This window comes from Eleutherodactylus coqui, unplaced genomic scaffold (genome assembly GCF_035609145.1).
Source record: "Eleutherodactylus coqui strain aEleCoq1 unplaced genomic scaffold, aEleCoq1.hap1 HAP1_SCAFFOLD_291, whole genome shotgun sequence".
NCBI lineage: Eukaryota > Metazoa > Chordata > Amphibia > Anura > Eleutherodactylidae > Eleutherodactylus > Eleutherodactylus coqui.
The window spans coordinates 73,689-95,000 of NW_027102537.1; the positions used below are offsets into that span (position 1 = coordinate 73,689).

General features: G+C 56.6%; 1 protein-coding gene across 2 annotated transcripts in view; it reads right to left on the bottom strand.

The window, feature by feature from the left end:
* Positions 1-720: 720 nt before the first annotated feature.
* LOC136604718 (PHD finger protein 23A-like) overlaps positions 721-21,312 on the bottom strand; it is a 68,349-nt gene continuing 47,757 nt past the window's right edge. The window contains exons 2-5 of one of the 2 annotated variants that reach the window (XM_066588924.1): positions 4,258-4,292; positions 1,640-1,735; positions 1,132-1,555; positions 721-1,051 (exon numbers count right to left, since the gene is read on the bottom strand). In XM_066588924.1, the coding sequence (XP_066445021.1) occupies positions 858-1,051; positions 1,132-1,555; positions 1,640-1,735; positions 4,258-4,292 (749 nt within the window). In that variant the 3' untranslated portion in view covers positions 721-857. Of the gene's footprint in view, positions 1,052-1,131; positions 1,556-1,639; positions 1,739-4,257; positions 4,293-21,312 lie in introns of both variants that reach the window. The other variant, XM_066588923.1, reaches the window with a different exon arrangement.

Sequence of the window (21,312 nt, forward strand, 5' to 3'; positions counted from 1 at the left end):
ACTGTAGCAACCCCTGCATCCCGACACTTGCTACATTCACCCCTGTGCCCGCCCTATAACCCAGCACTTACCGCACTCCCGCATCGACCCAATACCTACTGTATCCACCCCTGTACTTGTCATATCTACCCTAAAACCTACTGTATCCGACCACGACACCTGCTATATACACCCCAATACTTACTGTAGCCACATATGGACCTCGACACTTGCAACATCTATTCCAATACTTACTATAGCTACCCTCTTGGACCCCTACTGCATATACCCTTTACCACCCCATACCTAATACTTACTATATTCACCAGTTCCCACCCTATACCTAGACACTTACTGTATACATCCCTGTACCCGCCCAATACCCCAACACTTCCTATATACACTCAATACCTATTTGCACCTCTGTATCTGCCATATACCCCAACATCTACCATATATAAGCCTGAACCCCATACCCAACAATTACTATATACACACACCTATAGGTACTATGTACACCCGAACGCTTATATAATCCTCCCCTTTATCCACCTTATACCCCAACACTTGCTATATACACCCCTATAGTTACTATATACAGCACCGTACGCGACCTATACACATCCCTGTATGCACCATATACACCTCCCATAGACCCCAATGTACCCCCCATATACGGTGCGCCGTGATAATTGCTCCTCGTGCTGCTCCCACCACAGGTCAGGAAGGATGAACCGCCTCTGCTATACACAAAAACTTTTATTTCTGGGATACAAACAGGATTTATTACAGGAGGGACAAAAAATAAAATAAACTTTCTGTCCACTATTTACATGGGGGAGTCTAGGGCCCTCCCCCCATAGTCCAGCAGGCGGTGGTCATGGGTGCTCCTCCTTGGGGGCGCCCCGGCCCTCTCTGCACTTCTGGCAGTAGTAGATGTCCGGCACGTTGCTCTTACGGATCTTTGCGCAGGAGAGATGGACCCACGTGCAGCACACGTTACACTCGATCATCGGGCGCCCGGCGAACGGCTTCTCACAGTAACACGTCACTAAGTCCCACGAATCATCTCCTGCCGGGAGCAAGGAACAAGAGAGTGAGTGTACAGAGCACCCCGAGGCCGCAGAGCGCCCGCACCGCTGCCCGCCTCACCTGAGTCCACCATGATGTCCTCATCCATCACCTGGGTGTCGGCATCGCTGGAGCTGCCGCCTGCCGCGTCCCGGCTGCTCTCGGCACTGGGAGGAGGTTGTGGTGTGGACGGAGACGCCCTGTGTGGCGGTACGCCCCGGTCCTCGTCATCAGTGTCCGTATCGCTCACCCTGCCAGCGGCTCCTCCGTGGTGGCGCTGCCTCCGTCTCCGGCGGGCGCTCCTCTTTACCCGTGAATGCTCTGCTCCCCGACGCTTGCTCCCGCCCGCACTCTGCCCCTTGGCCTTCATGACAAAAGTATGTATAGTGCTGAGATCGGAGGTGCCCGACGCCAGCGGGAGGCGCGGGGGGTCCGGGGAATCCCAACTGTCGCTTTCCTCCGTCCGATGAGGGGTGGTGGGACGCGGCGAAGGCCATGACTTCTCCTACAGGACAAGAAAAACAGATAGAATACACAGACCTGCAAAACGAGACAGCACATCCCCCCATGGCTGGCGCCAAGTACTCACCTCTTTAGGTGGAGGAGGTATGTAACCTGCGTATGCCAGCACAAACGTGCAGAAGCGGTTAAAGTCCTCAACTGTCCGCGAACGCTTCTGAGGAGGCTGCTGAAGACGTGGAAACAGTCAGAAGGTAGTCCTCTACACCTCGGGAATCACAACCCTCCCCTTGGCACCCATACCCCACCCTGGGAATCACAAAACCACCCTGGCAAACATAGCTCACCCCAGCAATCACCCCCCCCCCCCACCCCAAACACCCATACCTCGCACCAGCATCCATACCACACCCCAGGAATCATAACAACCCCGTCACCTCAACCGTGCATTTCTACCCCACCCCGAGAGTCACAACGCACCCCTGCATCCATACCCCACCCCGGGAATCACAAAACCACCCAAGCATCCATACCCCGACACCCATACCTCACCACCCCCTTCCCCTTCATTCCCCTCAACAGGAATCACATACACACCCTATACCAGGAATCACATGCACACCCTATACCAGGAACCACAACACCCGCCCCCCCCCCCCCCCCCCGACACCCACACTATACCGCGGGAATCACAACCCCCCCACACGACACCCATACCTCACCCCAGAATCCATACCCCACCCCGGGAATTGCAACCTCCACCGTGGGAATCATAACCCCTCGACATCCAAACCTCACCTCTGCATCCACACCGCACCCTGGGGATCACACCCCCCTCGACACCCATACCTCACCTCTGCATCCACACCGCACCCTGGGGATCACACCCCCCTCGACATCCATACCTCAACTCGGCATCCACACCGCACCCTGGGGATCACACCCCCCTCGACACCCATACCTCACCTCTGCATCCACACCCCACCGTGGGAATCACAACCCTCCTCGACACCCAAACCTCACCTCTGCATCCACACCGCACCCTGGGGATCACACCCCCCTCGACATCCATACCTCAACTCGGCATCCACACCGCACCCTGGGGATCACACACCCCCCCCCCTCGACACCCAAACCTCACTCCAGCATCCACACCCCACCACGGGAATCACAACCCCCCGACACCCAAACCTCACTCCAGCATCCACACCCCACCACGGGAATCACAACCCCCATCGACACCCATACCTCACCCCAGCATCCACACCCCACCACGGGAATCACAATCCCCTTCGACACCCATACCTCACCCCAGCATCCACACCCCACCACGGGAATCACAACCACCCTCGACACCCATACCTCACCCCAGCATCCACACCCCACCACAGGAATCACAACCACCCTCGACACCCATACCTCACCCCAGCATCACAATCCTCCCCAGCATCCACACCCCAACACGGGAATCACAACCCCCCGACACCCAAACCTCACTCCAGCATCCACACCCCACCACGGGAATCACAATCCCCTTCGACACCCATACCTCACCCCAGCATCCACACCCCACCACGGGAATCACAACCACCCTCGACACCCATACCTCACCCCAGCATCCACACCCCACCACAGGAATCACAACCACCCTCGACACCCATACCTCACCCCAGCATCACAATCCTCCCCAGCATCCACACCCCAACACGGGAATCACAACCCCCTCGACACCCAAACCTCACTCCACCATCCACACCCCACCCTGTAAATCACAACCCCCCTCAACACCCATACCTCACCTCTGCATCCATATCCGACCCCAGCAATAACCTTCACCGCGGTAATCACAACCCACCCCGACATCCATGCCCCACCCGGGTAATCACAACCCACCCCAGCATCCATGCCCCACCCCTGTAATCCAAACCCAGCCCAGCATCCATGCCCCACCCGGGTAATCACAACCCACCCCAGCATCCATGCCCCACCCGGGTAATCACAACCCACCCCAGCATCCATGCCCCACCCGGGTAATCACAACCCACCCCAGCATCCATGCCCCACGAAGGGAATCACGACCCACCCCAGCATCCATGCCCCACGAAGGGAATCACGACCCACCCCAGCATCCATGCCCCACCCGGGTAATCACTACCCACCCCAGCATCCATGCCCCACCCGGGTAATCACTACCCACCCCAGCATCCATGCCCCACGAAGGGAATCACGACCCACCCCAGCATCCATGCCCCACGAAGGGAATCACGACCCACCCCAGCATCCATGCCCCACGAAGGGAATCACGACCCACCCCAGCATCCATGCCCCACGAAGGGAATCACGACCCACCCCAGCATCCATGCCCCACGAAGGGAATCACGACCCACCCCAGCATCCATGCCCCACGAAGGGAATCACGACCCACCCCAGCATCCATGCCCCACCCCGGTAATCAAAACCCACCCCAGCATCCATGCCCCACCCCAGTAATCACAACTCTCACAGCCCGGGAACTGCAACCCCCATAGCATCTATACCCACATCTGAGTATCACAACCCCCACCCACGGCAACCATACCTCACGTTCCCCCGGGAACCAGAACCTCTCCCCGGCATCCATACCCCACCCAGAGTTCACAACCGGCACCATTCATTATACATCACGACATGACAGTATACACCCCCACCCTGAGAACTAGGACTCAAACTACCATGTACAACCCCCAGCACCCTACCCATAAGGTTTACCTGAGGAACAGATTTCACATTCAGAGCAGAATCCGCTAAAAAAAAAAGTAAGAGAAATATAAATCATCTCCCAAAAACAAGGAGGAGCCCCATATGGCAGCATGATGAGCCCACCCACACACACTGCCACACACACCTACCCACATACACTGCCACACTGCCACACACACAACTACACAGCTACCCACACACACACAGCTACACAGCTACCCACACACACAGCTACCCAGCTACCCACACACACAGCTACCCACACACACAGCTACCCACACACACACAGCTACACACACACACACACAGCTACACACAGCTACCCACATACACTGCCACACTGCCACACACACACACACACACACACACACACAACTACACAGCTACCCACACACACAGCTACACAGCTACCCACACACACAGCTACACAGCTACCCACACACACAGCTACCCACACACACAGCTACCCACACACACAGCTACCCACACACACACAGCTACACACACACACACAGCTACACACAGCTACCCACATACACTGCCACACTGCCACACACACACACACACACACAACTACACAGCTACCCACACACACAGCTACACAGCTACCCACACACACAGCTACACAGCTACCCACACACACAGCTACCCACACACACAGCTACACAGCTACCCACACACACAGCTACCCACACACACAGCTACACAGCTACCCACACACACAGCTACACAGCTACCCACACACACAGCTACACAGCTACCCACACACACAGCTACCCACACACACAGCTACCCACACACACAGCTACCCACACACACAGCTACACACAGCTACCCACACACACTGCCACACACACACACACAACTACACAGCTACCCACACACACAGCGACACAGCTACCCACACACACAGCTACCCAGCTACACACAGCTACACAGCTACCCACACACACAGCTACACACAGCTACCCACACACACTGCCACACACCTACCCACATACACTGCCACACTGCCACACACACCTACCCACATACACTGCCACACTGCCACACACACCTACCCACATACACTGCCACACTGCCACACACACACACACACACACACACACACACACACACACACACAACTACACAGCTACCCACACACAGCTACACAGCTACCCACACACACAGCTACCCACAGCTACACAGCTACCCACACACACAGCTACCCACACACACAGCTACCCACACACACAGCTACCCACACACACAGCTACCCACACACACAGCTACCCACACACACAGCTACCCACACACACAGCTACCCACACACACACAGCTACACACACACACACAGCTACACACACACACACAGCTACACACAGCTACCCACACACACACAGCTACACACAGCTACCCACACACACTGCTACACACACCTACCCACATACACTGCCACACTGCCACACTGCCACCCACACACAGCTACACTGCCACACACACACAGCTACCCACACACACAGCTACACATCCACCCACATACACAGCTACACAGCTACCCACACACACAGCTACACACAGCTACACAGCTACCCACACACACAGCTACAGAGCTACCCACACACACAGCTACAGAGCTACCCACACACACAGCTACCCACACACACAGCTACAGAGCTACCCACACACACAGCTACCCACACACACAGCTACCCACACACAGCTACCCACATACACTGCCACACTGCCACCCACACACAGCTACACTGCCACACACACACACAGCTACCCACACACACACACAGCTACCCACACACACAGCTACACATCCACCCACATACACAGCTACCCACACACACAGCTACAGAGCTACCCACACACACAGCTACCCACACACAGCTACCCACATACACTGCCACACACACACACACACACACAGCTACACACCCCCACACACAGCTACCCACACACACAGCTACACAGCTACCCACACACACAGCTACACAGCTACCCACACACACACAGCTACCCACACACACACAGCTACCCACACACACACAGCTACCCACACACACACAGCTACACAGCTACCCACACACACACAGCTACCCACACACACACAGCTACCCACACACACACAGCTACCCACACACACACAGCTACACAGCTACCCACACACACACAGCTACCCACACACACACAGCTACCCACACACACACAGCTACCCACACACACACAGCTACCCACACACACACAGCTACCCACACACACACAGCTACCCACACACACACAGCTACCCACACACACACAGCTACCCACACACACACAGCTACCCACACACACACAGCTACCCACACACACACAGCTACCCACACACACACAGCTACCCACACACACAGCTACCCACACACACAGCTACCCACACACACAGCTGCACAACTACCCACACACACAACTTCCCACACACACAGCTACACAGCTACCCACACACACACAGCTACACAGCTACCCACACACACACAGCTACACAGCTACCCACACACAGCTACACAGCTACCCACACACACACAGCTACACAGCTACCCACACACACACAGCTACACAGCTACCCACACACACACAGCTACACAGCTACCCACACACACACAGCTACACAGCTACCCACACACACACAGCTACACAGCTACCCACACACACACAGCTACACAGCTACCCACACACACACAGCTACACAGCTACCCACACACACACAGCTACACAGCTACCCACACACACACAGCTACACAGCTACCCACACACACAGCTACACAGCTACCCACACACACAGCTACCCACACACACAGCTGCACAACTACCCACACACACAGCTACCCACACACACAGCTACACAGCTACCCACACACACAGCTACCCACACACACAGCTACACAGCTACCCACACACACAGCTACACAGCTACCCACACACACAGCTACACAGCTACCCACACACACAGCTACACAGCTACCCACACACACAGCTACCCACACACACAGCTACCCACACACACAGCCACCCACACACACAGCTACCCACACACACAGCCACCCACACACACAGCTACCCACACACACAGCCACCCACACACACAGCCACCCACAGCTACCCACACAGCCACACACAGCTACCCACACACACAGCCACACACAGCTACCCACACACACAGCTACCCACACACACAGCTACCCACACACAGCTACCCACACACAGCTACCCACACACACAGCCACCCACACACAGCTACCCACACACACAGCCACCCACACACAGCTACCCACACACACAGCCACACACAGCTACCCACACACACAGCCACACACAGCTACCCACACACACAGCCACACGCACCTACCCACACGCACCTACCCACACACACTGCCACACGCACCTACCCACACACACACAAACCTACCCACACACACTGCCACACGCACCTACCCACACACACCTACCCACATACACTGCCACACACACCCACACACACACACACACACACACAAACCTACCCACACACACACACACACACAAACCTACCCACACACACACACACAAACCTACCCACACACACACAAACCTACCCACACACACACAAACCTACCCACACACACACACACACACAAACCTACCTACCCACACACAAACCTACCCACACAAACACACAAACCTACCCACACACACACACACACACACACACACAAACAAACCTACCCACACACACACACACAAACCTACCCACACACACACACACACACACACACACAAACCTACCCACACACACACACACACAAACCTACCCACACACACACACACACAAACCTACCCACACACACACACACACAAACCTACCCACACACACACACACACACAAACCTACCCCCACACACACACACACACACAAACCTACCCACACACACACACACAAACCTACCCACACACACACACACAAACCTACCCACACACACACACACAAACCTACCCACACACACACACACAAACCTACCCACACACACACACACAAACCTACCCACACACACACACACAAACCTACCCACACACACACACACAAACCTACCCACACACACACACACAAACCTACCCACACACACACACACAAACCTACCCACACACACACACACAAACCTACCCACACACACACACACAAACCTACCCACACACACACACACAAACCTACCCACACACACACACACAAACCTACCCACACACACACACACAAACCTACCCACACACACACACACAAACCTACCCACACACACACAAACCTACCCACACACACACACACACACACCTACCCACACACACACACACAAACCTACCCACACACACACACAAACCTACCCACACACACACACAAACCTACCCACACACACACACAAACCTACCCACACACACACACAAACCTACCCACACACACACACAAACCTACCCACACACACACACAAACCTACCCACACACACACACAAACCTACCCACACACACACACAAACCTACCCACACACACACACAAACCTACCCACACACACACACAAACCTACCCACACACACACACAAACCTACCCACACACACACACACACAAACCTACCCACACACACACACAAACCTACCCACACACACACACAAACCTACCCACACACACACACAAACCTACCCACACACACACACAAACCTACCCACACACACACACACACAAACCTACCCACACACACACACACACAAACCTACCCACACACACACACAAACCTACCCACACACACACACAAACCTACCCACACACACACACAAACCTACCCACACACACACACAAACCTACCCACACACACACACAAACCTACCCACACACACACACAAACCTACCCACACACACACAAACCTACCCACACACACAGGTACACACCTACCCACATACACTGCTACACACACAGCTACACACACACACCCCCACACACACAGCTACACACACACACCCACGCACACAGCGACACACACACACCCACGCACACTGCTACACACACACACCCACGCACACTGCTACACACCCACACCCACGCACACTGCTACACACACACACCCACGCACACTGCTACACACACACACCCACGCACACTGCTACACACCCACGCAAACTGCTACACACCCACGCACACTGCTACACACCCACTGCTACACACACCCACCCACGCACACTGCTACACACACCCACCCACGCACACTGCTACACCCACCCACGCACACTGCTACACACACCCACGCACACTGCTACACACACCCACGCACACTGCTACACACACCCACGCACACTGCTACACCCACTGCTACACACACCCGCACCCACTGCTACACACCCCCGCACCCACTGCTACACACCCCCGCACCCAGTGCTACACACACACCCGCACCCACTGCTACACACCCCCCCGCACCCACTGCTACACACCCCCCCGCACCCACTGCTACACACCCCCCCCGCACCCACTGCTACACCCCCCCCCCCCGCACCCACTGCTACACCCCCCCCCGCACCCACTGCTACACCCCCCCCCCCGCACCCACTGCTACACCCCCCCCCCGCACCCACTGCTACACCCCCCCGCACCCACTGCTACACCCCCCCCGCACCCACTGCTACAACCCCCCCCCCCCCCGCACCCACTGCTACACCCCCCCCCCCGCACCCACTGCTACACCCCCCCCCCCCGCACCCACTGCTACACCCCCCCCCCCGCACCCACTGCTACACCCCCCCCCCCCCGCACCCACTGCTACACACCCCCCCGCACACACTGCTACACACACCCCCGCACCCACTGCTACACACCCCCCCGCACACACTGCTACACACACCCCCGCACCCACTGCTACACACCCCCCCGCACACACTGCTACACACCCCCCCGCACACACTGCTACACACACCCCCGCACCCACTGCTACACCCACACCCACACCCACTGCTACACCCACTGCTACACACACACCCACACCCGCACACACAGCTACACACACCCACACCCACTGCTACACACACTGCTACACACACACCCACACCCGCACACACTGCTACACACACACACCCAAACCCGCACACACTGCTACACACACACATCCACACACACACCCACACAAACCTACACACACACACACAAACCTACACACACACACACAGCTACCCACACACACTGCCACACACACACTGCCACACACACCTACCCACATACACACTGCCACACACACCTACCCACATACACCTACCCACATACACTGCCACACTGCCACACACACCTACCCACATACACTGCCACACACACACACACACACACACACAACTACACAGCTACCCACACACAGCTACACAGCTACCCACACACACAGCTACCCACAGCTACACAGCTACCCACACACACAGCTACCCACACACACAGCTACCCACACACACAGCTACCCACAGCTACCCACACACACAGCTACCCACACACACAGCTACCCACACACACACAGCTACACACAGCTACCCACACACACTGCTACACACACCTACCCACATACACTGCCACACTGCCACCCACACACAGCTACACTGCCACACACACACAGCTACCCACACACACAGCTACACATCCACCCACATACACAGCTACACAGCTACCCACACACACAGCTACACACAGCTACACAGCTACCCACACACACAGCTACAGAGCTACCCACACACACAGCTACAGAGCTACCCACACACACAGCTACAGAGCTACCCACACACACAGCTACCCACACACACAGCTACCCACACACAGCTACCCACATACACTGCCACACTGCCACCCACACACAGCTACACTGCCACACACACACACACAGCTACCCACACACACACACAGCTACCCACACACACACACAGCTACCCACACACACAGCTACACATCCACCCACATACACAGCTACCCACACACACAGCTACAGAGCTACCCACACACACAGCTACAGAGCTACCCACACACACAGCTACCCACACCTACCCACATACACTGCCACACACACACAGCTACACCCCCCCACACACACCTACACACCCACCCACACACACCTACACACACAGCTACCCACACACACACAGCTACACAGCTACCCACACACACACAGCTACACAGCTACCCACACACACACAGCTACACAGCTACCCACACACACACAGCTACACAGCTACCCACACACACACAGCTACCCACACACACACAGCTACCCACACACACACACAGCTACCCACACACACACAGTTACCCACACACACACAGCTACCCACACACACACAGCTACCCACACACACACAGCTACCCACACACACACAGCTACCCACACACACACAGCTACCCACACACACAGCTACACACACACACAGCTACACACACACACAGCTACCCACACACACAGCTGCACAACTACCCACACACACAGCTGCACAACTACCCACACACACAGCTGCACAACTACCCACACACACAGCTGCACAACTACCCACACACACAGCTGCACAACTACCCACACACACAGCTGCACAACTACCCACACACACAACTTCCCACACACACAGCTACACAGCTACCCACACACACACAGCTACACAGCTACCCACACACACACAGCTACACAGCTACCCACACACACACAGCTACACAGCTACCCACACACACACAGCTACACAGCTACCCACACACACACACAGCTACACAGCTACCCACACACACACACAGCTACACAGCTACCCACACACACACACAGCTACACAGCTACCCACACACACACACAGCTACACAGCTACCCACACACACACACAGCTACACAGCTACCCACACACACACACAGCTACACAGCTACCCACACACACACACAGCTACATAGCTACCCACACACACACACAGCTACACAGCTACCCACACACACACACAGCTACACAGCTAACCACACACACACAGCTACACAGCTACCCACACACACACAGCTACACAGCTACCCACACACACAAAGCTACACAGCTACCCACACACACACAGCTACACAGCTACACACACACAGCTACACAGCTACCCACACACACACAGCTACACAGCTACCCACACACACACAGCTACACAGCTACCCACACACACACAGCTACACAGCTACCCACACACACAGCTACCCACACACACAGCTACCCACACACACAGCTACCCACACACACAGCTACCCACACACACAGCTGCACAACTACCCACACACACAGCTACCCACACACACAGCTACACAGCTACCCACACACACAGCTACACAGCTACCCACACACACAGCTACACAGCTACCCACACACACAGCTACCCACACACACAGCCACCCACACACACAGCCACCCACACACACAGCCACCCACACACACAGCCACCCACACACACAGCCACCCACACACACAGCCACACACAGCTACCCACACACACAGCCACACACAGCTACCCACACACACAGCCACACACAGCTACCCACACACACAGCTACCCACACACACAGCCACACACAGCTACCCACACACAGCTACCCACACACAGCTACCCACACACAGCTACCCACACACAGCTACCCACACACACAGCCACCCACACACAGCTACCCACACACACAGCCACACACAGCTACCCACACACACAGCCACACACAGCTACCCACACACACAGCCACACGCACCTACCCACACGCACCTACCCACACACACTGCCACACGCACCTACCCACACACACACTGCTACCCACACACACACACAAACCTACCCACACACACACAAACCTACCCACACACACTGCCACACGCACCTACCCACACACACCTACCCACATACACTGCCACACACACACACACACACACACACACAAACCTACCCACACACACACACACACAAACCTACCCACACACACACACACACAAACCTACCCACACACACACACACACACACACACACACACACACACAAACCTACCCACACACACACACACACACACACACACAAACCTACCCCCCCCCCCCACACACACACACACAAACCTACCCACACACACACAAACCTACCCACACACACACACACACAAACCTACCCACACACACACACACACACAAACCTACCCACACACACACACACACACACAAACCTACCCACACACACACACACAAACCTACCCACACACACACACACAAACCTACCCACACACACACACACAAACCTACCCACACACACACAAACCTACCCACACACACACAAACCTACCCCCACACACACACACAAACCTACCCCCCCACACACACACACAAACCTACCCCCCCACACACACACAAACCTACCCCCCCACACACACACAAACCTACCCCCCCACACACACACAAACCTACCCCCCCACACACACACAAACCTACCCCCCCACACACACACAAACCTACCCCCACACACACACACCTACCCCCCCACACACACACCTACCCCCCCACACACACACAAACCTACCCCCCCACACACACACACCTACCCCCCCCCCCACACACACACACAAACCTACCCCCCCACACACACAAACCTACCCCCACACACACACACAAACCTACCCCCCCACACACACACAAACCTACCCCCCCACACACACACAAACCTACCCTCCACACACACAAACCTACCCTCCACACACACAAACCTACCCCCACACACACACAAACCTACCCCCACACACACACACACAAACCTACCCCCACACACACACACAAACCTACCCTCCCACACACACACAAACCTACCCCCCCCCCCCCCACACACACCCCCCCCCCACACACACACACACACACACACAAACCTACCCCCACACACACACACAAACCTACCCCCACACACACACAAACCTACCCCCACACACACACAAACCTACCCCCATACACACACAAACCTACCCCCCCACACACACACAAACCTACCCCCACACACACACACAAACCTACCCCCACACACACACACAAACCTACCCCCACACACACACAAACCTACCCACACACACACACAAACCTACCCACACACACACACAAACCTACCCCCCCCCACACACAAACCTACCCCCCCCCACACACAAACCTACCCACACACACACACAAACCTACCCCCCCACACACACAAACCTACCCCCACACACACACAAACCTACCCCCACACACACACAAACCTACCCACACACACACACACAAACCTACCCACACACACACACACAAACCTACCCACACACACACACAAACCTACCCACACACACACACAAACCTACCCACACACACACACAAACCTACCCACACACACACAAACCTACCCACACACACACACAAACCTACCCACACACACACACAAACCTACCCCCCCACACACACACAAACCTACCCCCCCACACACACACAAACCTACCCCCCCCCCCACACACAAACCTACCCCCCCCCCCACACACAAACCTACCCCCCCCACACACACACAAACCTACCCCCCCACACACACCTACCCCCCCACACACACACAAACCTACCCCCCCCCCCCCCACACACACACAAACCTACCCCCCCACCACACACACACAAACCTACCCCCCCACCACACACACACAAACCTACCCCCCCACCACACACACACAAACCTACCCCCACACACACACACAAACCTACCCCCACACACACACAAACCTACCCACACACACACAAACCTACCCCCACACACACACAAACCTACCCACACACACACACAAACCTACCCACACACACACACAAACCTACCCACACACACACACAAACCTACGCACGCACACACACAAACCTACCCACGCACACACACAAACCCACCCACACACACAAACCTACCCACACACACAAACCTACCCACACACACAAACCTACCCACACACACAAACCTACCCACACACACACAAACCTACCCACACACACACAAACCTACCCACACACACACAAACCTACCCACACACACACAAACCTACCCACACACACACAAACCTACCCACACACACAGGTACACACCTACCCACATACACAGCTACACACACACCCACACACACCCACGCACACAGCTACACACACACACCTACAGACATACACCCACGCACACTGCTACACACCCACGCACACTGCTACACACCCACTGCTACACACACCCACCCACGCACACTGCTACACACACCCACCCACGCTGCTACACACACCCACCCACGCACACTGCTACACACACCCACGCACACTGCTACACACACCCACGCACACTGCTACACACACCCACGCACACTGCTGCACACACCCACACCCACGCACACTACTACACCCACTGCTACACACACCCGCACCCACTGCTACACACACCCCCGCACCCACTGCTACACACACCCCCGCACCCACTGCTACACACACCCCCGCACCCACTGCTACACACACACCCCCGCACCCACTGCTACACACACACCCCCGCACCCACTGCTACACACACACCCCCTCACACACTGCTACACACACACCCCCGCACACACTGCTACACACACACCCCCGCACACACTGCTACACACACACCCACACACACTGCTACACACACACCCACACACACTGCTACACACACACCCGCACACACTGCTACACACACACCCACACCCGCTGCTACACCCACACCCACTGCTACACACACACACACACACACACACCCTGCTACACACCCGCACACACTGCCACACACACACCCTGCTACACACCCGCACACACTGCCACACACACACACACCCACACACACAGGTACACACCTACCCACATACACTGCTACACACACACCCACAGCTACACACACACACCCAGCTACACCCACACACACACACACACCCAGCTACACCCACACACACACACCCAGCTACACCCACACACACACACCCAGCTACACCCACACACCCCCAGCTACACCCACACACCCCCAGCTACACCCACACACCCACACACACACACACCCACACACACACACCCAGCTACACCCACACCCACCCACACACACACCCACACACACAGCTACACACCCACACACACAGCTACACACCCACACACACTGCTACACACCCACACACACTGCTGCACACCCACACACACTGCTGCACACCCACCCACACTGCTGCACACCCACCCACACTGCTGCACACCCACCCACACTGCTGCACACCCACCCACACTGCTGCACACCCACCCACACTGCTACACACACCCACACTGCTACACACACCCACACACACACACCCCCACACACACAGCTACACACACCCACACCCGCACACACTGCTACACACACACCCACACACACTGCTACACACACACCCACACACACTGCTACACACACACCCACACACACTGCTACACACACACCCACTGCCACACACACACACACTGCTACACACACACCCACTGCTACACACACACCCACACCGCTACACACACACCCACACCCGCACACACTGCTACACACACACCCACACCCACTGCTACACACACACCCACACACACTGCTACACACACACCCACACCCACCCACACCCGCACACACTGCTACACACACCCACACACACTGCTACCCACACCCGCACACAGTGCTACACACACCCGCACACAGTGCTACACACACCCGCACTCACTGCTACACACACACATCCACACCCGCACACACTGCTACACACACCCACACACAGTGCTACACACACCCGCACACAGTGCTACACACACCCGCACACACTGCTACACACACACATCCACACCCACACACAGTGCTACACACACCCGCACACACTGCTACACACACCCGCACACACTGCTACACACACCCGCACACACTGCTACACACACACATCCACACCCGCACACACTGCTACACACACCCACACAAACCTACACACACCCACACAAACCTACACACACCCACACAAACCTACACACACACACACAAACCTACACACACACAAACCTACACACACACAAACCTACACACAAACCTACACACACACAAACCTACACACAAACCTACACACACACAAACCTACACACACACAAACCTACACACACACAAACAGGTACACACCTACCCACATACGCTGCTACACACCTACCCACATACAGCTACACCCACCCACACCCACAGCTACACCCACCCACACAGCTACACCCACAGCTACACCCACCCACACTGCTACACACCCACACTGCTACACACCCACACTGCTACACACACCCACACTGCTACACACACCCACACTGCTACACACCTACCCACATTGCTACACACCTACCCACATACACCGCTACACACACACACCCCCACACACACACACCCCCACACACACAGCTACACACACCCCCCCCCCCACACACACAGCTACACACACACCCCCACGCACACAGCTACACACACACCCCCACGCACACAGCTACACACACACCCCCACGCACACAGCTACACACACACCCCCACGCACACAGCTACACACACACCCCCACGCACACAGCTACACACACACCCCCACGCACACAGCTACACACACACCCCCACGCACACAGCTACACACACACCCCCACGCACACAGCTACACACACACCCCCACGCACACAGCTACACACACACCCCCACGCACACAGCTACACACACACCCCCACGCACACAGCTACACACACACCCCCACGCACACAGCTACACACACACCCCCACGCACACAGCTACACACACACCCCCACGCACACAGCTACACACACACCCCCACGCACACTGCTACACACACCCACCCACACTGCTACACACACCCACCCGCGCACACTGCTACACACACCCACCCGCGCACACTGCTACACCCACCCGCGCACACTGCTACACCCACCCGCGCACACTGCTACACCCACCCGCGCACACTGCTACACCCACCCGCGCAAACTGCTACACCCACCAGCACCCACTGCTACACACACCCACACCCACTGCTACACCCACCAGCACCCACTGCTACACACACCCACACCCGCGCACACTGCTACACACACCCACGCACACTGCTACACACACCCATGCACACTGCTACACACACCCATGCACACTGCTACACACATACCCACGCACACTGCTACACACACCCACCCACGCACACTGCTACACCCACCCGCGCACACTGCTACACCCACCCGCGCACACTGCTACACCCACCAGCGCACACTGCTACACACCCACGCACACTGCTACACACCCACGCACACTGCTATACACCCACTGCTACACACACCCACCCACGCACACTGCTACACACACCCACCCACGCACACTGCTACACCCACCCACGCACACTGCTACACCCACCCGCGCACACTGCTACACCCACCCGCGCACACTGCTACACCCACCCGCGCACACTGCTACACCCACCCGCGCACACTGCTACACCCACCCGCGCACACTGCTACACCTACCCGCGCACACTGCTACACCCACCCGCACCCACTGCTACACCCACCAGCACCCACTGCTACACCCACACACACTGCTACACCCACACCCGCACACACTGCTACACCCACACCCGCACACACTGCTACACACACACCCACACACACTGCTACACACACACCCACACACACTGCTACACACACACCCACACACACTGCTACACACTGCTACACACACACCCACACACACTGCTACACACTGCTACACACACACCCACACACACTGCTACACACACACCCACACACACTGCTGCACACACACCCACACACACAGCTGCACCCACACACACAGCTACACCCACAGCTACACCCACCCAGCTACACCCACCCACACACAGCTACACCCACAGCTACACCCACCCAGCTACACCCACACACACCCACACAGCTATACACACACCCACACACACTGTTACACACCTACCCACATACACCGCTACACACACTGCTACACACACCCACACACTGCTACACACACCTACACTGCTACACACACCCACACACTGCTACACACACCTACACAGCTACACACCTACCCACACACACTGCTACACACCTACCCACACACACTGCTACACACCTACCCACACACACTGCTACACACCTACCCACACACACTGCTACACACCTACCCACACACACTGCTACACACCTACCCACACACACTGCTACACACCTACCCACACACACTGCTACACACCTACCCACACACACTGCTACACACCTACCCACATACACTGCTACACACCTACCCACACACACTGCTACACACCTACCCACATACACTGCTACACACCTACCCACATACACTGCTACAAACCTACCCACATACACTGTTACACACCTACCCACATACACTGTTACACACCTACCCACATACACTGCTACAAACCTACCCACATACACTGCTACACACCTACCCACATACACTGCTACACACACACCCACACAAACCTACCCCCCCCCCCACACACACACACACCTACCACGTACACTGCTACACACACAGCTACACACCCACACACTGCTACACATACCCACACACAGCCACACACACACACCCACACACACCCACAGCGACACCCACACAGCTACACACACAGCTACACACACAGCTACACACACACCCACACAGCTACACACCTACCCACATACACTGCCACACACACCAACCCACAGCTACACACCTACCCCCACACACACACACACACACCTACCCACATACACTGCTACACACACACACTGCCCCACACAGCTACACACACTGCCCCCCCCCCACACACACACACTGCCCCCCCCCACACACACACTGCCCCCCCCCCCACACACACACACACTGCCCCCCCCCACCCACACACACTGCCCCCCCACCCACACACACACACTGCCCCACCCACACACGCACACTGCCCCCCCACCCACACACGCACACTGCCCCACCCACACACACACACTGCCCCACCCACACACACTGCCCCACACACACACACACTGCCCCACACACACACACTGCCCCACACACACACACTGCCCCACACACACACACACACTGCCCCACACACACACACTGCCCCACACACACACACTGCCCCACACACACACACACACACTGCCCCACACACACACACACACACTGCCCCACACACACACACTGCCCCACACACACACACTGCCCCACACACACTGCCCCACACACACACACTGCCCCACACACACACACACACACACACACACTGCCCCACACACACTGCCCCACACACACACACTGCCCCACACACACACACTGCCCCACACACACACACTGCCCCACACACACACACACACACACACACACACACTGCCCCACACACACATACTGCCCCACACACACACACACACACTGCCCCACACACACACACACTGCCCCACACACACACACTGCCCCACACACACACACTGCCCCACACACACACACTGCCCCACACACACTGCCCCACACACACACACTGCCCCACACACACACACTGCCCCACACACACACACTGCCCCACACACACACACTGCCCCACACACACACACTGCCACACACACACAGCCACACACACAGCCACACACACACACAGCTACACACGCACACAGCTACACACCTAGCCACATACACTGCCACACACCTACCCACATACACTGTTACACACCTACCCACATACACTACTACACACACACCCACACAAACCTACCCCCCCCCACACACACAGGTACACACCCACACACTACTACACACACTCACCCACAGCTACACACACACACACACAGCTACACACACACACAGCCACACAGCTACACACACAGACCCACACACACTGCTACACACACCCACAGCTACACAGACACTGCTACACACAGCTACACACACACTGCTACACACACCGACGCACACACACCCACGCACACAGCTACACACACACACAGACACACACTGCTACACACACACACAGACCC